The sequence below is a fragment of the Centrocercus urophasianus genome, unplaced genomic scaffold, assembly GCF_019232065.1.
Source record: "Centrocercus urophasianus isolate 14NV4802_14NV808 unplaced genomic scaffold, USGS_Curo_1.0 seq_29, whole genome shotgun sequence".
In the NCBI taxonomy this organism is placed as follows: Eukaryota; Metazoa; Chordata; class Aves; order Galliformes; family Phasianidae; genus Centrocercus; species Centrocercus urophasianus.
In genome coordinates this window covers 9,209,045-9,230,665 of record NW_024884855.1, presented here as the reverse complement: position 1 = coordinate 9,230,665, position 21,621 = coordinate 9,209,045, and the positions used below count along the sequence as shown (strand labels likewise).

General features: G+C 50.8%; 3 protein-coding genes across 10 annotated transcripts in view; 1 reads left to right on the top strand and 2 right to left on the bottom strand.

Annotated features, from left to right (window-relative positions):
• RNF216 (ring finger protein 216) overlaps positions 1–11,405 on the bottom strand; it is a 62,842-nt gene extending 51,437 nt beyond the window's left edge. For 2 of the 4 annotated variants that reach the window (XM_042827908.1, XM_042827911.1), the window contains exons 1-5: positions 11,328–11,382; positions 6,894–6,996; positions 3,319–3,447; positions 2,116–2,249; positions 334–1,188 (exon numbers count right to left, since the gene is read on the bottom strand). In XM_042827908.1, the coding sequence (XP_042683842.1) occupies positions 334–1,188; positions 2,116–2,249; positions 3,319–3,385 (1,056 nt within the window). In that variant the 5' untranslated portion in view covers positions 3,386–3,447; positions 6,894–6,996; positions 11,328–11,382. Of the gene's footprint in view, positions 1–333; positions 1,189–2,115; positions 2,250–3,318; positions 3,448–6,893; positions 6,997–11,327 lie in introns of all 4 variants that reach the window. The other 2 variants (XM_042827909.1, XM_042827910.1) reach the window with 2 other exon arrangements.
• Positions 11,406–13,048: 1,643 nt separating this feature from the next.
• On the top strand, positions 13,049–14,101 carry LOC122165171 (urotensin-2 receptor-like). Its single transcript, XM_042827917.1, has one exon. The coding sequence runs from the start codon at positions 13,049–13,051 to the stop codon at positions 14,099–14,101; it is 1,053 nt and encodes a 350-aa protein (XP_042683851.1).
• Positions 14,102–16,752: 2,651 nt separating this feature from the next.
• Positions 16,753–21,621, bottom strand: part of SMURF1 (SMAD specific E3 ubiquitin protein ligase 1) — a 42,928-nt gene continuing 38,059 nt past the window's right edge. For 3 of the 5 annotated variants that reach the window (XM_042827912.1, XM_042827915.1, XM_042827913.1), the window contains exons 17-18: positions 21,127–21,211; positions 16,753–20,405 (exon numbers count right to left, since the gene is read on the bottom strand). In XM_042827912.1, coding sequence (XP_042683846.1) covers positions 20,306–20,405; positions 21,127–21,211 — 185 coding nt within the window. In that variant the 3' untranslated portion in view covers positions 16,753–20,305. The remainder of the gene's footprint in view (positions 20,406–21,126; positions 21,212–21,621) is intronic. The other 2 variants (XM_042827914.1, XM_042827916.1) reach the window with 1 other exon arrangement.

Below are 21,621 nucleotides of genomic sequence, written 5' to 3'. Positions count from 1 at the left end.
TGGCCCTGTGTCACTTTGCCTCACTGCACCCCAATGCACTCCATGCAGTTCTGCTCCATTTTCCTGGCCAACCAACAGCCCACCCCAAAGCAAACACCATCGGGATTCACATCCATTCATCACTGCTGCTGCAGCAATGGGGTTAATCTCTTTAAACCAAAGTTTTCCAAGACTGCTCACTGCACGCTCACATTGTGCATCGCTGGGCCTCAGCCAGAGCGAGGAGGACCTGCAGCTGAAGTAAGCAGGAGTCGTGCTTTGAGCACACGCAACGCCGCACGCCTTGACAAAACCGTCTGAAAACAACACGAATGCAAAATGGGGACGACTTACTGTCTCTCTGATGAGCAGGGCAGTGAAGTCCTGGTCCTCCTGCCCCGCAGCCCCTTGTTCTGGCACACTGCTGGACCCGAGTTCATGCGAGCCCTGCGCTGGGAAGGCAGGGCCGGGCCGCTCGTTGTCTGTCGCCTGCTGTCCCCTGGTCTCCTCTGGTGGATGTGCCGGCTGTGGTGATGCAGGACCCGGAATGCCATCCTGCTGTGGCTCTGGTCTGGGAAAGGCTGGCCCTGGAGCCTCCTCTCCATAGGCCCTCAGAGATGCTGAGCCTGCCTCGGGCTGCCCCTGCTGCGGAGCACAGCCATTGAGCACAGTGCGCAGCTCCGTGTCCAGAGGCTGCAGGCAGGGGGGACCCGGCGGGCTGCTGTCCTGGATCTCCTGCTCTGTGGTGGTTGCAGCAGCTGTTCCATCGATGCTCTGCGAGAGCTCTGCCTTTAAGTCCTCCCCTTGCCAGCCCTGGGCTTCCACCTTTTCCCCTTGTGGTGGTGGAAAGTCTGCTTTCCCCAGACTAACAAATTCCCTGTTAACAAGCTGCGGACTCGTTATTACTGCTGGAAACAAACTCAGGCCAGGCTCAGGGTCGCTCGTAAGTTCAGACCTGGGGCCATTCAGCTCAGGTGGCCCCGGCTGCTGCAAGGCAAAGTTCACACTCTCCTCCTTGCTTGGTCCAGCACTGCTCAGCGCCGTGTGGTCTTTCTGGCACAGCAGAGCTGAGATCTCATCCTGCACACACACGCTCCCCAAAGGCCCTACAGCGCTTTTAGATCCTCCTTCTCCCACAGCGTTTGCACCCTGCCACCGAGCAGCAGGTCTGATGACGTTGGGACGCACGAGCTGCTGATGCTTGGAGGTCTAAAAAGAAGACAGAGGAGAATAAGTAGAAGTTCTTCTCTACTCATCGGAATCCTTGTTCCAAATGATCTTTTGCATCTCTCCAGATTTCTGACAGGAAACTGATGAAAAGCCAGTTAAGCAGCGACTGTAATAAAGCATAAAACTACCACCCAGTTATCTTTGTTTCAATGCACTCTATGGTCTGCCCCCAGGTGCTAGGAGAGCACTAGTTATAAGAGAACACTCAGCAGAACTGGAGATACACGGGGCTCTCAGCACTGGAATAATTCCCAGAGCTCACTCCAATCCCCACTTCATTCCCAGATGGTCTGAGAAGTAAAAGCAAACTGATGGCGTTTGCACCTCAGCAAATCGTTTGTACAGGCAGCAGGAACCGAAGCTCAAAACGTTCATCTCTGGCCTCACTCCTGCCTCTGGCAAGCTAAGACTGCTGAATACAAGTACAGTTTAAAGATTTGTTTGAAGATTCTTTGCCACTGTTTTCAAGTAAGAAACAGAAAAGTGTCTTTGCAACCCACTTCCTCAATGCCTCTGGTTACCCTAACAGAAAAGTGGGATGTGCTCTGAACTGCACAGCTGAAGGACACAAGGTTAAGCCAGGTGCAGGTTTTGAACACCTGCATTCTAAGGCACAAATTCACTTCTCCACCTACCTTTCTGGATTAAGGAGGCTCTACTTTCCAAAAGTTAAGTAGAACTTCAAGTACTATGCTGCTAACAATCTAGTTCTCCTCTCTTGTGCCCAAAACATGATTAAAAACTCAAACTCAGCAAAATGTTCTCAAATCAACACTCATTTCAGAGATCCCAGTGAAGCCACTTCAGCTAGGCAGGACTCCCACAGGACTACATTAGGTATCTGTACATGAGTTGGTTACAAAGGCTATGAATCAAGCAGCAACACATAGAAAAATGACAAATTACCTCTGCCAAGATGACCACATCTTCATCATCATCATCCTCACGCTGCTGCTCTGCTGGTGTTTCCTGCAAAGGCAATTCTTCATCCGAGGAATCTGATATTGTGATAAGACCTTCATCCCTGCGGTTTACCCGGTCTGTAGCAAGGTAAGTCATGTTAGCTGCTTGCAAATTACCAAGACATCTGCAAAAGCAATCCTCACATTTGCTTTGCAGCAACAAGAAAAAAGCACTTTGAGGTCAAAGCCACTCCTATGATCCTCAGAGCAAAGCCTTGCAAAAAAACTACAGGTCAAGAGATCACACTGCCATATGCCTGAAACGCTTCTATGCAGAGATTCTTCCATCCTAAGCATTAGCATGAGTCAAGCTGCTGCAAAAACTGTCCCCAGTAATTCATGTACAGAGTAATTTTTAGAGAGATACCCTGAACTCTCAGTATCTCGGGCACTACACGTTTCCTTTTATTAATGTGCAGTACGTTCTAGAGGACAGATAACGTTCCGTGTGCAATGTGACATCCTCTCAAAGAGTGACTTTGTGGGAGCACCGTATGAGAGCCTGAGATAGGGCTCCTGCCTGAGAGTGCAGATGATATCCTGCTATTAGATGACAGTCCTCAAGGTTTGTCACAAGTGTAAAGGTGCTACTGAGCAAAGCTGCTGGAATCAGGGAGGGAAGCACCAGCCAGAAGCAAAGGCTTTCTGCAGTGCCTGAGCAGCACGCACCCATGCTTTCCCTATGACTTGACACAACGCTTTGGTTTACACTTCTGTAACTCTGCAGGAAATCAATACAGAACCACCTCACCTTTCAGCCATACCGAGAAAGAGCCGTTCTGAACTGCACTCAAAGTGCTGATCTGAAAGCTCACCTCTCTCCTATCAGATTGTGAAAGGGTGGAACACCACGAGCCCCTCAGATCTGCTGGAGCTCCTCTGCAGAGCCAAGCAGTCAGCACTCTGCCTTAAGGCAGGGCAACACCAGAGGCAAGAGCCAAACATGTTGCATGCCAGCATAAATTGAGAGGCTTTGCAGCTATCTATAGAAAATTAAATAAAACAGCAGGGTGTGTCAAGAGGAGACAGATCACTAGCAGTTCTCTATTAACAATACCCCTGCACATTTAATACCTATTATTCCTGCTGCTGGTAAGCAGAGCTGTACAACTGTGACTCCAGGAAGTACGCACAGATCAATGCTCACCTTTCCCTCTGTGGCTATGGAAGCTGCTTAGGTGAACTGCTTCTTCATTCCCAGCTCTCTCTGCCATTTTCAACAGCTGTTCTTAGAAGCATCAAGGCCCAGGCATGGCACTCAGGCAAGTGTGAGGAACTAGAAGAGAAAAACAGAGGAGAGTAAAGCGTGTTTCGGTTTCAGTTCTGACTTTCAGCACAGCACGGCTGCAGAGCACAACCAGGCCCACAGGGGAGGAGAATATGGAGGTGCTCAGAGCTGTGCAGCTGCAGGAGGGCAATGCAGCTCTGCCCAGCCAACACTCAGACCCTCAAAGACTGTTTTCTGTTTCCAAGAAGTAAAAAATTCAGAGCAGTGTTTCTGCCACCACCTGCTGGTAAGAGGAGTGAAAGCTTCGGAGCAGAGCTGTGTGTCCCAGGCTCTGCAGCCTCCACAGCCAGCAGCAGTGCAGGGAACAGACTGTGCCACAGCACGAACCCAGGAAACGTGGCCATCAGAGCCCCAATGGGCATCAGAGCCCCAGCAGATCTGAAAGCTGGGCTGCAAAGAAGCCAAATGCAAAGCGAGGTGCTGCTGGAATGGAGACAACCACCCCAAAGCCTCAGTGCCCTGTGTGAAGGCTGAACTGGGGCTGCAGAGCAATCAGGGATGCTCATCTTATGCCATTCAGGCACTGACCCTTGGAAAGAAGCTGCACCCCAAGGGCAGCGTGTGATCAGGCCCAGGGAAGGCAGCACTTACAGGAAACACTGCACCACCATCATCTGCTGTTCTGAAGAACAGCCCTGCCTGCTTTATGACACAGCCCTTCCTCTATTACAATCTGCTGGAGGTTCCAGGACACACCACCTGCTCCCAAACCAGAGAGACACACAAGGGATGCGACTCCTTCCCAGGACAGAGCTTTTGGGACTGAGCTCTGCCAGCCACCCGCTCGCAGCCCGGCGCCACGCAGGGCTCCAGGATGGGCTGCATCACTGCAACCTGAACAGCACATTTCCATTCTGTGCTTTGACAGCCCACAGCTCTCAGCTCCAGTTGTTACAGACTGAAGTTGGAGCAATATTTGGTCACTGGAACACAAAAGGAGGCCTTTGTATTGAGAAGTATTCATCTCATTGTTAAAGCATTGAGGAAACTGTATTATTAAATATTTACTGCTGCATCCGTTGGAAGAAAATGGTGGGTCTGCTCTAAAATCCTTTTGCTGGTACACAAAAGCAGGGTAAATCCCTCCTCATCGTTCTGCTTAGCTTCCCCTGCAGGGAGCAGGATTTGCAGCTGGCACAGCATGACAAAACCTGTTCAGATGCACGGTATGAACTTAAACATACGTATTCCCCCCCAGGAACTGTTCATCCCCATTCTGAAAAAACAGGAACACACATCTCCTGCAGAACCAAGACCTTGGGGTTATTTCCACAAGGTTCCTCAGCCTCTGCCTTACGTGCAAGGAGAAGCAAGCCTTGCTCTGAGTGGCACTTTGATGGTCAGAGAGGAGCAGAAGTGCTGCCCCACTCCCACATGCTATCAGTAAGCACGCCTGCTGAAAGCACTGTCCTTTTTAAAAGGTCACATCCACATTATTCCAGTTCCATTTGCCTGGCACTTGTGAATATCTATCACTTTGCCTTGCCACTTTCCCATCCTCAGCCCTCCAAGTGCTTTAGAAAAACAAGATCAATGTTGTTCTCACCACTTACAAGATAGAGAAATGGAAGCACTGAAAGGAGCAGCACGGCCAAGGTCAGCCAGCAGGCGAGAGGCAGCGTCAGGAATAGCACCCAGGCCCCTGCAGCCAGCCAGGTGCAGCCATGCCCACCAGTCCTGCAGGCAGGTCCTGCACAGCACTCCTTGCAGAGCTCACCTCAGCCCCACCACGCTGGGAGCAATGCACTGCACAGGGCAAAGCCACTGCTCGAGTCATCACACAGCAAGGGATTGCTCTGAGGCTGGCTGGGGAGGGAAAAGCCACAGATCAGCCCTGCAGCATCCAATGTGCAGACAGAGGCTAGACAGGTGTCTGCTCAGATCTGCTCTGCAGAGCTCAGTGGCACAGATCCTCTCCCCATACAGCACGCAGCATCAGAGCTCAGCTCATGGGTCAGCCAACACCGACTGCCCCGCGCTGTCCTGGCTCCAGCTGGGGCTGTTATCTTCCTTCCCAGCAGCGCTGTGCTGCGGGCTGAGGCTGAGCACAGAGCTGACAACACCCATATTTTGGCTCTTGCTGCTCAGTGCTTACACGGAGCTGAGGAACCTGGGCACCAGCTGGGCACCGCTCCGCAGGTGGGGGCAGCCACGTTGTGTGCCATTTGTTCTGCACATCCCATCATTATTTTTCTTTCCTTTTTTGCTCCATTAAACTGTCTTTATCTCAACCCATGTGTTTACCCTTTTTTTCCCTTCAATTCTCTCCCCCACCCCAGTGAAGGGGGAGGGAGCAAAGGACTGGGAGGTGCTGAGCTAACCCACTGCCCTTCCCACTTGGCACTCAGACACCGTTCTCCATCGGCAGCTCAGGTTCATCCAGAGAGCAACTGGTTCCTTCAGCATCAAAGAAGAGGTGCAGGAAATGCTCTGTAAAGAAGCTCAGGATCACAGCTGAGTGCCCCCTGCACATCACCCAAAGATCCACAGAACAGCACCCACTGGCACGGCCACTTCTGTCCAGTGACACAATCACTACTTTTTCACTTGCATGGCATCAGGCTGCAAAGAAAGTGAGCTAACAAGATCAAAGCCAACCCAGGGGGCTGCCCTACGTAAACAGCACAACGAAGGCAAGCAAGGCACGTGGAAAGAAGCTATCTCACACCACCTCTGTGACTTCTATGCCTGTTTATAAAGCTACCTATCACAGAGTCCCAGCACAACCATCAGCCTCACCACACAAGGGCAGGATACAAGAACTACTTTAAAAGGAAGGCCTGACAGCTGAAGGCATGCACACCTCCCAGGCACACACACACAGATGTGCCCTCTCCAAAGGCGCTGCTCCCAGCCACCCCAAGCAGACAGTTCTGCTGCTGGGATGTAAAAGCAGGTCACAGGTGCAGGCTGATTGCTTACACATGAGTCCCCAATCCCACTCAAAATCCCCACAACCACCACGTTTCGTATTTTTAGCCTAACCTAAAAATAGCAGGCAGCAGCACGGTGCATCTATTCCAACTCCCAGCACAGGCAGAAGTTTCTGGCTTGCAGGAATTGGAGCAGAACCCGAGCAGGCTCCCTCCACCTTCTGTTTGTGCTGTAAAAAGCATCTTCAGATGGTGCTGGGATTTAAAGCAACAGTCGAGGGGGATCTCTCCTCCCTGACACAGCGTAGCCTACTTTTTCCCACTTAGAGCGTTTGAAATCTTCAACTCCCACATATCCAAGATGGGAGCAGACACAAAGTGCTCTTTTCTGGCTCTAGCTCAAGGCAGCAGGACGTGCAGGAAGCACTGCAGGGGAGGTTGGAATTGAAACCCCGACCAAATGGAGGGGGGAAAAAAAAAAAAGAGCAACTAGGAAGAGATGTCAGCAGCATTAAGTGCGTTTCAGCCTTTCCCCCATTCAGCAACACCACTGCTGCTCACCTATGTTGACAGAAGAGCATCAATTCCTGCTTTCTGCCTGCAGGCAGCACCGTGGCTTCTGGTCGCCTGCGAGCAAGGTGAGGTTCTGGCTCCTCTCAAGCTGCTAAAACAAAGAGAAGCTGCTTAAATAATGCATGGCTTGTGACAAGCAGCAAACTGAAAAGCTAAAACTCAGCCCTTAAGAAAAAAAAAACAGCATTGCAAAACAAACTCCGCCTGACCTACTGCTAAGCTTTCAGTGAAACATTTCAAAAGGTTCAATCTGCTGGGAGCTGCTCCTTGTAACAGCTGCCCAGCAGAAGCAGGGAGGGCTTAGCAGTGCTTATCATGCCAAGCAGCCTCATCCCAACTGAAACAAGTCTGGTAAGAAACGCTAAAAGCCTCTGTTTGCTGTGTGTGAGGAAACCACAGACACTGGGTACACCTGGCAAAAGAATGCAGCCAGAGCTGCTCACATCACTACTGCTTCCCCTGCTTACCAGGCTCCCAGTCAGCCCCAGTCCTGTGGCTGAGCCATTTGGTGAGAGGATCACTCAGGCACAACCCTGGGAAGTGCTCCACTGCCATCAGTTCATCTGTTATCACCAAGTACAAATAGAAAGGAACCTGTCCAGCTTTATTTTATCCACCTACAATGGCAGCAGATTTCCCTGTGGGCTTTCCTAAGGAAGGTGAGCTGGTTTTAAAACAGGTGCATTTATTTCCCAAGCTGTGACGGCGCACACCTGGCAGCTCCAAGAACACTTTGCAATGGCAGCACTTGCACGGAACCAACATCTCAGGCTCACATCTCCCAAGCCATCGCTTTAAAGAACCACATTGTTACGTCTTTATGGTCAGAGAGTGGGGACAGAGCACAAAGCACCACGTGAACTGCAGCTCTGTCACTTCCACAACAAGTTTCAATTCTTTCTTTAAGCCTTGACCTCCCACATATGCCAACCAAAGGCCCTTCCCTCTGAGCAGCATCATTACTGAGGTGCTGGTATCTGAAAAAGACACACTGTGCAGGCGTGACATGCACCCGTGTGTGCCCAGCTGGTGGTGATGGCACTGCCTCCTCCTCCTCCCTATCAGCCTATGGGGCCACGCACTAAAGAACAAAATTAGCAACCTCTGTGCCCTGGGATGCATGTGAGAGCGCTTCTCTGCTCTGTGTTCTCTGCTACTTATACCTCACAGAGCGCTGCGGGAGAAAGGATGCAGCATTTCCTCTCCAGATCCTCAGTAGTGCTTTTCTTTTCTCTTTTCTTTTTTAAGGAAATCCAAATGTCACCTTTAAAAGCTATAAGATAAGAAAGAAAGTGAAGTGCAACTCTCAGCAGCCGGGTCGCACGCCTTCAGGTTCCCAGCCCAGCCTGGTTTTCTATTGCAAGCAGAGAATTCAAAGGGTTCAGAGCTGCTCCATGAGTAACGAGGGACTGAGCAGCACAGAGCAGGGGGCTGCAAGGCACCGAGGCACCCTGAGCTGTGGGAGCAGCCAGAGGGCTTCAAAACCACCACAGGCTCCATGGTGGTGCATCGACTTGGATGCTCACCTCCAGCCATCCTTCTGCAGGTATCAAACATCCCAGGACTGGGGGCTTCTGAAAGGAACAGCCTCACAGCTCACACCTTATTTACTACAGCAGTGCCCTTTTCTGAGCACTCGCATGGAGGTCAGCCAGGAGCCCAGCATGCTGACACCAACAAACACCCCTGGGTTTATTTCAGCTCGGCCACTTTGCTTTCAGCCCAGCTCTATCGGGTCCTTTCAGTGCCTCTGTAACACAGCAGGGAACCACAGCAGCGCTGCTAATCAGGAAAACGGCGTCACTCAGCAGCAGCATTTCCTACTCCTCAGCAATTCAGCTTTCCTGAGAATCAGTACAAATTTGAATTCACCATAAGCTCTTCAGCACCAGCTCTGAGGAAACGACATCGCTCTCGAGTTGTTTCCAAACTAAACTTGAGGTTCTGTACAAGTGACAGGAAAGCAGCGGGGGCACAATGATGTCCACCAGTGAGACACAGCTGCCATCTCCACGCTTCGGAGAGCAGAACCCACTCCAGCTTCCAGGATGCTAAGTGCCCCTCCTCTCCCTGCATCCCAGTGCAGGAACTGCCACAGGAGAACAGCAATGAACTTCTCTTCTGGGCTGCTGCTGGTGTCCTAAATCAGCTGCACGCTTCTTGCTGCTGGCCACAGCGGGAAGAGATCCTGCTGAGAGCAGTTGGTATCACACAGAGCAGCTCAAAACACATCTATCCATCGACCAAGGCGTGTTGTGCACAAAGCTCCAGCGTGCATACAGACTACTGAGGCTATCAGAGCCTTTCCTTTAGGAACAGGGGCCAACGCCTGAATTCAAATACGCTAAAACACAGACTTAACTTTTATCCCCAGACCGAACCCACGTGCAAAAAATCAAGCTCCTGACACGAAGAACTAGTGGTGTAGCTCTGACCGTCCCAAAAAGAATGTGGCTCTAGCAAGCACTGACACCACAGCTGAGCCAACCTGCCCACACTGCTCCAGCAAACCACTCACTACGGCTCCCAAAAAACAAACCCAAAGGCACCCACTGCAAATGAATGGACGAATGGGAGCCTCCTCCAGCAGCAACTGGCAGCACCCAGAGGGCTCTGCTTCCCTCTCACTGGGGCCTGTGCTGCTCAGGTGTTGCTAATTAGCCCCCAGTCACACTTCCTGCCTCTCCCCAGCTGTGCTGAAGATGCACTCCGCCTAGTTTTGCCACGGGACTTTTTAGCAATTTGTGACCCACTTCAAAGCACGAGGCACACCGCTAAGAGCCCAGCTGTCAGAGGCGGTGCTGGCTCCACACTGCTGGCAGCAACACCCACTGCATTCCCAGCAGACAAAGCATCGGCCTGCAGTGGAATATGGAGTTCTGGGGCAGCTGCAACAGACTGCCAGCACCTTGTTGTAAACCAAAACATACCTAGTCATCAGCAGAGCCCGGCCCAGCCGCTGTGCTGGGGACAGCTGCCCAAGAAGGATGCCTGCAGGCAGGCTGACAGGAAAGCGCTTGAGGAAGGGAAAGTAAAAGGCAGAGGGGAGCCTGTTACTGAAACAGCATTGAATGCTGCTGCAATGCTGCAGGAAGTGGGGGAGCCTCCTTCCAGCCCCAGGAGACCAGGCACAAGCTCCCATCGTGATGACCATTTATTAGCCACTACGCAGACACCCAGCACATGATGCCTATTAAGATGTTCACTGTAACAACAGGCTTGAGGAGGGGCAACAGAGCTTTGTGCAGCATCTGCCCTAGAAATGAGGAGGCCAGGTGAGAACGGTAAATGCACACACGGGGCTCACCATACAGTTTGCACTGTGCATTGTTACAGCACAGTGCTGTGCAGGAACACACCAGGAACCACTGCAGACTCACATGCACAGAGCAATGGTCTCACACAGCCCCTCTCTCCCCAGCAGGCTGCAGGCAGTGCACACCTCCCTCTGTGCTCCCCAGCAGCAGGAGGAGCACACTGTAACCCAGCCCTGGTCTGGGTGCCCATCTCACGCTGCTGTTGTTAGGAACCTCCTGCAGTTGCTCCAACAGACGGAGCCAAGCTGCTATTGCCTTCAAGATCGTGGCACAGCACTCAGCACGCTTCAAAACAAACGCAAGAAGAGACTGCAGTTGTAACAGAAGTACAGGTGCACGGCAGCACCATATCAGCTTTTTTAATGCAAAACACCATCAGCCCCAAAGCAGGGGCTGCACAACAACGCTTCACAGAGGGGCTGAGCGCTGCCTGGCAAGCACTGGGGAGCTGAAGAGAATGGGGACAGCTGGACTCCACGCTCCACGTGCGTTCTGCTCCCAGTATGAAAGCACTTCAGTGAGATCCCAGATAAGTTGTCGGAGGACACAAAGACGATGATGCTTCTGGTCACAACGGAATGCAAACTGCGAAGCACACGGCTGAGTTTCTGAGTGGGAGCAGCTGCTGCCAGCAGCCACGCAGAAGCAGCCGAGGCTCAGCCACACAGCCACGGGTCAACCTGCCGGGCCCACTCGTGCTTCCTCCAGGACCTCCAGCCTCCCCCCAGCCGCCCCATAGAAGCGCGGCTCCAGAGCCCCCCATCACAGCAGCACTGCGCGTCTGCGAGCTGGGCCGGCACCGCGACCGCAGAGCACGGGGGCAAAAAGGTCTCAGCGACACCGCCTTGAGGAGGTCGGGTTCCCCTCTCACAGCCGTCCTCACGACCGCACGGAGGGACGGGAGAGGCGCCGAACCCGGCCCGGGGAACAGGGCCCGGGACAGGGCCGCAGCCCAGCGGGCACGCAGCGCCGAGCACGGCCCCGGCGCGGCGGAGGCTGCGAGGAGCCGAGGCCGAGGCAGCCACAAGCCCTCTCCGCCCGGCCCGCCGCCGCTCTGCCGCCTCCCGGGGCGCCCCGCACGAGCGCTCCCTCGGGCGCTACTCACCGGGCCGCCACCCTCCCGCCGGCCCCGCTCCATTTAGCCGCCGCTGCCCCGCTCCTTCCGGCCTGCGCGCGGCACGTGACCGCCCCGCCCCGCACCATAGAGTGGAGCGGCGGGAACTGGGGAAGGGGGTGAGAGGAGAGGGACAGAAGGGCGGACCCGGCGGTCCCGTCGCGGAGAACGTACCATAGAGTGCGCGGGGGGCGGTCCTCCGGGCAGCAGCGCTCCGCCCCCATCCGGGCGCTGCGTGGAGGTGGGAGGGGGCGGGGCCAATGCGGAGGGGCGGGGGCAACGCGGAGGGGCGGGGCTAACGGGAGCGCACGTGGTGCCCGGCGGGGCGCCGGCTTGCGGAAAACCCTATAGAACGCACCGTCGGGAGGGCTGTGATCTGTATGGGGACCCATAAACTCTGGAGGGAGGAACGTCCCGTGAAATGCTCGGAGATGCCCTGATGTAGGGGGGCACCAAGTCCCTCATGGAGGTCCCGTGTCCCTTGTGGGGGTGACCTGCCAAGTGAGGCTGCAGTCCCAAGCCCCCCTGCCCCATTCAGGTCTCTCTGGGATTCCCCTTCTCCCCCCATTTCTGAGACTTTGCAGGACATCTCTCTCGTCACACCATTCCAATTAGAACCCTTCCAGGATTTCCTTCGCTCTCCCAGATTTAGACCCTTTCTAGGATTTCCTCCCCCTTGATTTAGAGCCTTTTCAAGACTTTTTTCCTCCTAATCTAGACCCATTTTAGCCTCCCTCCTCCCCCCTTCTTGTTTCCAGCACTACCACAGTGCTCCCAAGCACTCTCCAGCCCTCAGCACTCCCACATTACCCCACTTTAGAATCCCACCTAGTCCTCCCCCCCCAAACCAACACACTCCTAACCCCCCCAATCCTGCACCTCTCTCGCTTATCCCATCCCTGTGCTTTTTGTACCCAGGGGACGGAGCAGCTCTGGGGGCAGGAGGACACTGTGAGCATTCCGGCAGTGCTGATTTCCCTTTGATACCCAATGCCTTCTTGCAAGGAGCGTGGCCCCATGGAGAGCCCTTTTGCTCTGTGCAACCCATAGCACAAAGTTAACCAGCCTGGGTGCATAGCTGGCAGCACAGACCTGGAAGGATGCAGGAGTTTCTAATGTGACTCCAGAGGAGCCTGCTGCATTTTCCTGGCAGCGTCACTCATTTTGTCTCTGCTCAAAGCAGCTTTTTTGCTTCTGCCTTAATGCTGGAGCTACAGGGAAGGGAGGTCCCACAGGGGTGGGTGCCAGCGCAAGGTTCCCACTGCCATCAGCTCTGGGAGGGGTTGAGGTGATGCTCTGTTCACTCTTTTCTCCTTCCCATCCTCTAAGAGGGAGAAAAGTTTCTGACATGAAGAAATCAGTGTTTTTTTCCCAATTCCCTCCCAGTGAGGAGCTGTGCCAGCATCCCAGTGGGTGGCAGTGGGAGCAGCCGCCGTGTTCCACCCCGCTGAGGGCAGAGGGACAAATCCCACCTCCACTCCTGCCTCGGCCCTCCCTCGGCCGCAGGAAGGCGGGTGCATGGAGGATGGCTTTTCCAGGCTGTGCAACAGAGAGCCACACATTGAAGCTGAGCGCTACCACTGCTGCGGTGCTGCAACTGGGACAACACGACCAGGAGCTGCTGTTCTGCAGTTTGGGATTCCCTCCAGGGCGGTGACCTCAGGGGTGGCTGTTGGTGAGGTCCCATCCCAGCTGCAAGAGGGGCAGTGAGGATGGAGCCGGGCGCATGCACCCCGGAGCCGTGCTACCCAAAGAATGGCAGCACCTCACTCAACATCACGTCCGATAGTGCTGGCGACCTCCTGGCCACCTCCTTCCTGGGCTGCATCCTGGGCACCATGTGCGTGGTGGGCACGGCAGGGAACATCTACACGCTGGTGGTCACCACCGTCTCCATGAGGCGCAGCGGCTCCATGTACGTTTACATCATCAACTTGGCCCTGGCCGACCTCCTCTACCTGTCCACCATCCCTTTCGTGGTGTGCACCTACTTCGTGCGGGATTGGTACTTCGGAGACCTGGGCTGCAGGATCCTCTTCAGCCTCGACCTCCTCACCATGCACGCCAGCATCTTCATCCTGACCATCATGAGCACTGAGCGCTACCTGGCCGTCGCCCGCCCTCTGGCCACGCTGCGTGGATCAAGGGACCGTCGGCGGGCGCTCGCCTTCCTGGCATGGCTGGTGGCCTTCCTCCTTGCCCTGCCCAGCATGATCCTCATCGACCTGCGCACCAGCCACCGCCACGGGGTGACCAAGCGTATGTGCCACCCCACGTGGCGGATGGGGCCTTACAAGGTGTACCTCACTGTCCTCTTCAACACCTGCATCCTCGCCCCGGGCGTCACCATCTGCTGCGTGTACGCCAAGCTGGCCAGGACCTACTGGAGGTCCCAGAGGGCTCTTGTTGCTCACGCCAAGCACGCCAGCCACTGTCCCAAGCAGAAGGTGCTGTACATGATCTTCAGCATCGTGCTCGCCTACTGGGCTTGCTTTGTTCCCTTCTGGCTGTGGCAGCTCTTCAGCCTCTACTGGCACGAGCGTGGGGAGCGGGGCAGCTCCACCGTCGTCCCCATCAACTTCCTGGTGACCTGCTTGGCCTACAGCAACAGCTGCGTCAACCCCTTCCTCTACACACTGCTCTCCAAGAACTACAGTGAGTACCTGCAGAGACACCACCGGGCTGCCCAGCGGGGCTCCTCTGCACAGCCACCAGCCCCCGTCCCACCCCCGGGGGGCTCCGGAGAGGATGACTGTGGTCTGTGAGAGGTGGGTGCCCACGGGGCAGAGATGCGGATGCTTTTTCCTCTGTTGTGGTTCGGTGGCTCAGCCCTTTTGCTGAGGGCTGTGACACGTCGTTGCTACCCGGGTGAGGTTGCTAAGACACTGGTTATAGCAATAAAGGATAAAAGCGGGGTGGCTCTGATCACTGAACTCACTCTGAGCCTTTTGATGAACGTGCTTCTTGTCGTTGCGTTTCCACCAGTAGTTCTACTGAAAATAATCTATCACCAGATTTGTTAGAGGAACCGTTTTGCTGGAGGAAACCGGAGCCCCGGCTCCCCTCCCACGTCAGGTGCTCTGGAAGCACGGTTCCCAGTTGGTTCAGGCAGACTTTCAGACAAGCCCACGCTCCCTGCATCAGGGGACAGTATCTCTGTTATCCACGGGTTCCCAGGGAAGGGTTAAATCTCCCCTTTGAAATCCAATAGAGCAAAGGCATAAGGAGCCCTAGGCTCCTTATGGGGGACTCTGAGCAGTGTCCTCAGTCAGTCCCATCTGTCTGGACTCATTTAGTCAGCATCCGATTAACATTCCACTCCAAAGTCTCCCAGACCAAATACTTGCCCGGAACAATCCAATGTCTGTAGCTTTCTTGGACCAAGGTTAGCTCTGTAGAAGAGACCAGGTTAAGTTCACGTTGCTTTCTCATTCTCTCCTCACCACCAAATCCAGGTTTCTCTTGCAGATCTTGTTCTAGAACCCAACCAAACACCAAGAGTGATGCCAGGGTCCCTTGGGTCCTCCAGGAACGTCTCCCTCCATCCCCTCTCTGTACCAGAACCACCACAGCTCAGCCATACGGTTTCCAGGCACAGCCCAACCCCCGGTCAGTTTGCCAGCTGCTTCTGAATCTGGGACAGAGCTCCACAGACTTGGCAGGGCACTGCAGCAGCTGTCTGCAAAGCCACACTTACCCTCCCTTTAAACACTCCTCTTCTGCGGTCCATAAAAGCCAGGTTGTGGTGGAAGGAAAAAAGAAGTCATTCTTAACCTGTTGATGTCTCAGCCCCCCTTCTGTCATCTCACAGCCAGCCCCGAGGGCTCCAGGCAGATTTTCTTTCATTTCATGTCAAGCAGAGCACAGGTCCCAGGTTAAGGGTCTCCTGCTCTCCAGGGGGGGGGATCGAAGCCATGAAATAATGCTCCAGTTAAGGCTGGAAGGGGATCTGCAGGACACGTGGGCACTGTTTGCATTATTCACTCAGCCACTAACTGCAAGATTGCAGACAGGGGTTATACATTTAGGCTTGATGTTATTTCAAGTCAGCCAAATCAGGAAGAGAGGCATTATCCCTTCCTGCCCCACCGCACCTAAAGGGATTTTGTCTGTAAGTGTTCGTTGGCAAAGCTGTAGGATTTTAGCATTACCCTAAGTCACATGTGAAAAAAATGCCTGAAAAAGTGAATGATGGGGAGGGTTTATAGCTAGGAATCAAACTGCAAACCACCAACAGAAAATATAAAGAGGTTTGTCAGCAGAAAGCATTCATCAATTAAAATACATTCTGCTGTACCTTGGTCAAGCATCTCTTAGTGTACAGCAGGGGCTGCCTTCCCCCAGGCAGGCGGGGAGCCGAGGACACAGGAGCATCATCATAAATCAGAACACAGATCGCCACTCCTAGACCAGAACTCCTCACAGACTGTTTTTGTACATCCTGAAGAAGGAGGCAGAGACTGGAAAATTTAACCTGAGGAATTTAATCGACCTGCCAAGCTTCTGCAAAAGAGTGAATTACTTAAGTTCAGTAACATTTCTTAAGAGAAATGGTGATTTGTTAATCAGTTTCCCAAAAGCTGATGGAGTGCAAGAGTCCTACAGCAGCCCCTCTCCAACTGCTAGGTCAGTCTGGAGAATCACTGCGATGGTGCGTTTGGCCACGCTGTGAAGTTGCTCACAGAATATATATTTTAAACATGAGAGAGAAAAACAGAATCTACACAGATGAAGGAAACCCCAGCTTTCAGCTTTGGGAGGGAAGGCTGTGCTGCAGCACTGAATCATGCGTGCTGACTGCCAGCGCTGTCTGCATGCAGACTCATACCACTGTTTCTCCGCTCACAGAAGTACAGGAAAGCAAAGATTCATCAGCATTAATTAATCTTTCCCCAGCTCTCATAAAGAGGAGATATTTTTTTTTTCCCCCCTGAAAACTGAAATTTTGGAAAAGTAGCAGAACATAAAAGAGGAGAAATGGCTGAAGGCTGGTAAACAGTCAGAGAAGGAATAAGATGAACACACTCTCTTGAAAGGACGAGTTTTAGCTGAGCCATCTATGTAAGCTGTGAAATCAGCTGCCTTCTCACAGCTTGTCCACTGAGCCACCCCAGCTCCCCACTGCAGGTACCTGAACTCAGCACAGGATGAGGCAGCTCTGTCAGACAACGCTGATGCTCACGGTCACAAGTCTGGTCGCTGCCAACAGCAGCAAAGCCTCATCGCGCTGCACTCCGGGTCTGTAAAACAAACAGGATTATTTATTAACCCTACGGAGTTTCTTGTTGTTGCCTCCTCCAACACCGTGACTCCGTCCCCCATCCTCATCTCCTGCTGAGCTCCCTCACATTTCATGATGAGGGTATCAGTTCCCTGTGGCTTCCATAAATACGTTAACGAAGCAGTGGATACCAAGTGTTTAAAGTTGTGAGTTTATTGCATATGTAACAAAAATGAACATGACCTCCTGGGTCCAGCCTACTATACAATCACTGTTTATTCCAGCTGGTTCCATAACCACATTAAATAGAACTGGTATTTCTTTAAATACTTTGATTTAGACATAAAATGAAACATTAGTGTACAACTTTCACAAAATAAATCTGCAATAAAAACAGTGGGAAGAATAACAAGGATAGCAGCAATACTTAAACATGACATTACAAAATAATAAATTAAAAAAATACATTATAAAGTGGTCGAGGAACAAAAATCAACAAATTAAAAACAGATCCATACTGTGTTTCTGGGAACTTGCTGTGCCACGCGGCCCTGAACCTGAGCTACAGAGGGCCCTGGTGGCCAGATCACTAATTTACAAAACCTATTGGATTTCACAACCACCTCAACTTGAACAAAGTACATACTGCTGAGCAAACGTTGATTTCACCCCCTGGAGCTTCAAGCAGCCTTTCTGAAGCAGGGTCCTGTCTCACATAATGCCCAAGTTAATGCCAACATTCATACAACAGCCTCATTTCTTCCCGATTTAAAGCACGAGCAAAGTGGTGGTTTCCTACATCCCTGAGCATATAGTATAGGCTGATGAGCAGTATCAGGGCAAGCACTGAAGGTCTGTGCCAACGGACCAGCTTTTAGGTTTGCCTTTAGGACAGGAACGAAGGACACATCGTCCCTTGTATTTCCTTCAGGTCTGATCCAAGACGCGTGTGTGCACAAGGTGGAACGTGGAATGACTGAACGAACACCGGACTTCATGTTATTCTTTGGGCAAGTTTTGAGGAGTAGCAACCAGTTCAAGTGCTGGCAGACCAAGTGGGAATGAACACACTCACAGATTCAGACAGCTGAGGTTATAAGAACAGCCTCCAAGACCTCATAGAGTCAACAGCTTGAGCCATGCAAACTCTTGTTTGCGTTTCATCCTTCCCTGGCCTTGAAACCAGCCACTGGAAGAAGAAATCATCGCTTAAAACCCACACTGCCTTGCTTCTTTATTTCCTCCACCCATCCACCATCCATCCATCCAGCTTTAAGGCCTGCCTCAAACGCATGTACAGAACAACACAAACAAAAGGTCTTTATCATCACTGAAGTGGCACGAAGTTGCGAAGACAACACGATGGGAGAGGTGGTGAAGCTGCATAAAGAAGAACTAAAACAATTACAAAGACGGTGCCCTATTCTCATTACTGTCAGCAAGTAGGAGGTACCTTGACGAGGGCTTTTAAACACAGCAAACAACAATCCTTGCCTATTCTTATTTTGTGCATTCAATAAAACACTGACCTAGGAAAGACATTAGGAACTATCATATGTCAACTGTGTCGCTGACATAAAGCTACTTGACCTACAGATTTCCAAATCAAGGGCCTTTACCTGCACCTCACTTGGTTTTTACCAAGCCAGTTTTAGAGCTTGCGTGATAGGATTTCTGTTAGTGGTGGGCTTCAGCATCTGTTTTTTCAACTCTTTTAGTGATAAATCCACATGAGACTCCATGCAAAGCTTTTGGGCAATAATCCACGTTGTGTTTTTCCTATCTGACTGGTTTATTGCACATCCAAATGCACTGAAAGGATTAAATACACTCTATGGACAGGTACGACTTCACAGCCATTTTGAAAAGCCAGGGCCACGGGGATTCTGCTGCTCAGCCCAAGACTGCACAGACGTTCATCTACAGACACTTCTACTTCCCTTCTCTTCTGCAAAACACACACAGTATTTCACTCGTGTCCCAACAATCAGTACTGCAGAAACTGGTCCCCATTTGCAACAAGAGCACGGGTGTAAACATCCTCTGTCCTGTACAGCCTCGCTGGATGAGCGCCCGGAGCGACCCTGTGCAAATCTCACACTATGGTACAACTTTACACCTCCAATGCAATCCTCACTCCCACCCACAAATCACAAGAATGATGGTCAATGGAAACAAACAAACAAAACTGAGAACGATGCCAGAATTTTTGACGAGTGTCTACTTTCTGTCCTAGCACAGTTTAAAGCTATTATCAAATTCAATTTTAAAAAGACAAAATAGAAGTATTCCAGTAGACATCTTCTAAGAACAATCTCTTACCCACAGCTGAATTTCAATGCACTATTCCATAAACAAAAACATTGTTAAATGTTTCAGTAATGAATTTCTCTAAAAATCAGGCTTGCCAAAGAAAAAAAAATCCTATACAAGCAAGCCTGCTTTACTGAAGTTTAGACATGTTTGACAGATAACTGGGTCCTTCTGAAGCCGTGTTATTTGTTAAAATACTGTCTCATCTCGGAGTGCAAACTGGAAAAAATGTTAGTGATTCAGGTATTTGATTTGCTTTTGTTTCCCTCGGGAAGTTATCTTAGCCATGTGTTAGAGAACCAACCTTTGAATATTAGTTTCAGGTATTTGAAAAAATAGCCTCCTATGGCTCTCTGGGGAAATTCTGATCCTTACAGAACTGAAGTCGTAAATCCTTTCAATAGCTTTCCATAACATTTAAAATGTATTCACTGTATAGTTACCCTTTTACCACAGCCTCCAAACAAACCTTTCACAAGGCCAAGAACTTCAGAACAGAAGTCAGCTCTGTTGACTGAGCGTTCGGCCGTTTCCACTTTGAGTCTTCCAATATGAAGTCACAAAAACGTTTCAGGTAAAACAGTGGCACAGAAATCACAGCTTTGAAATTGAATAAATTTTGTCCTCTGTCTCCTCCTCACAAAGCTTCTCTGCAAGGTAATTATATCTGAGCAAACTACGGAAAGTAATTCTGCAGGAGGAAATAACTGCTTTCATGTGCAAAACAATTAGGTTTCAGCCAGGACAACCAAAAAGAAATCATACAATACCATTTGAGCTGTCCCCAATTCTTTTGCTTTTCTCAAGGTAAGCCACAGCTTCCACTGGGAGCTTCCTGCTAAGGCAGAACTTGAATTTCTTTGCCTTTCAGTTAAATGCTCATATGGAGGTAATTTCTGCTAGAAGTTCGCTTTTTAATCAGGTGTTCAGAATGTGCAATGCAAATTCTTGTGCCAGTCAGACACTCTGCACCCATTGGACTCTAGGGGGTTCAAGCTTGATTTTAGACAAACCAGGCACACCGAACCATCTGCATGTCCTCAGCAAATCAAGCTCATTCTGAATTACACTGCGACTCTCCTATTAAAAAAACCAAAACCCACAGGGCATCGACCCTATCACAATATGTGTTACAAATCTAGCAGAATATCCTGTGTATCCAAAGCCAAATGCTGGACTTGGCTGCATTTCATTTTATGGGGGATGGAAGAAGAGGGAAGGGCTTATTGTAACAAAGGAGAAAAAGAGTTGGAAACCACCAACAAAAGCCCCTGCCCCCACCATCATCCACCGAGAGTGGAAGGGAAACAACCCATCTCCAAGTTGTCCAGAGTTCCGGTGCTTCAGACAGCTTAGCAGGAAGGTCACAGCAAGCTTCTTCTAGCTTTTGATTTGGTGGTCCATGAGCTAGCATCTGTTTCCTTTGGTTGCTTTTTCACTCCACAGCAAACCCACATGTCTCTTCCACAGCTGTCAACAGCTTCTCGTAAAGCTTCTCATATGACTCATAAGGCGGAATGTCAATCCGGTTAAAGCTGGGGATAAAGTAGCAACACATTGCAGGTCATGAATCTAACACATCTACTGCAATAAAAAACAAACAAAAAAACAAAAACCCTCACATACAAACCCCAGATTAGCTACAGAAAGATAGCGTTTGTAAAATCAACATCAAAGCCTCAGCCCCTTCAATGGCCAAAGGAGGAACATCAAAGAAATAACTGTACTGCTGCAGCAGGAATCTCTTACTTGGGTCTGGGAGGAGGAGATGCAGGAGGCTGCATAGAAAGCAAGACACCAGGCAGGCCTGCTCCTTGCTCTGCCTGAAGACAGCCTGTGCTTCTAGTCAAATGGTTTCCTTTCCCTGATAGAGTGAGGCTTCCATACGAGAGCTCAGTTCTGTATCAAATAGCATTCTTTTCTTACATTTTACATCTGAAAACTACTCTTTCTAATCCCGAATGAAGATTCATTGCTATGAGCAATTTATCAGTGAATACTTTTGCTGAAATACGTGGAAATTAACATCTCACTATTCAGAATAATCAATTCTGGGGCAGAGAAAAACCACAGATGGTATAGAAGACATAAATCAAGCAATAAGAACTTAAGTCAATTATTTTGCAGGCTGCAGAGTACAGGTATTTCCAAGCTAGCAGAACAGACTTGGATTCATCTAAGCACATCACACAGATTTATCCATAGCCAGGACTGAGATGGCTTCTTTTAAGACAAAGCAGAAACGTTTCATCTTACCAAGTGTGGGCTTTTGGAAGGTTGTCTGTGTTTGCATCTATTAAATGGATGGTAAACAATCTGGGTCCTGCAGCGCCTGTAGAACCTTACAAACAGACATTCTAGTTAATGCACTTCAACAAAACAGCATTAGTGCACACATATGTTGCTATTTATAAAAAGGCAAGAGAAAATTACAGTTCCAGATGCAGATATGAGTATGCTATGGGCAAAGCCTGTGGGTCAGACTTGCAGCTGGTGAAGAGATAACAGAAATGATGGGTCTCTTAATGACAACAAACTTGCAGCCCAGTATTTTGGAAAGCAGTTAAACTTCACATAGTCATACTTTCAAAAACGAAAAGGCTCAGAAGTAAGAAGACTTTCCTTGCAAAACAGAACTCTGTATTTGAAAAGATCAGTCTGCTGTCAGCTTACAACAGTCTGGGACACTGCTACCTTTTCTGACGACAAGAAGTGCAACTTTCAGGAAGTTGCTTTAAAGCCTGATGGTCT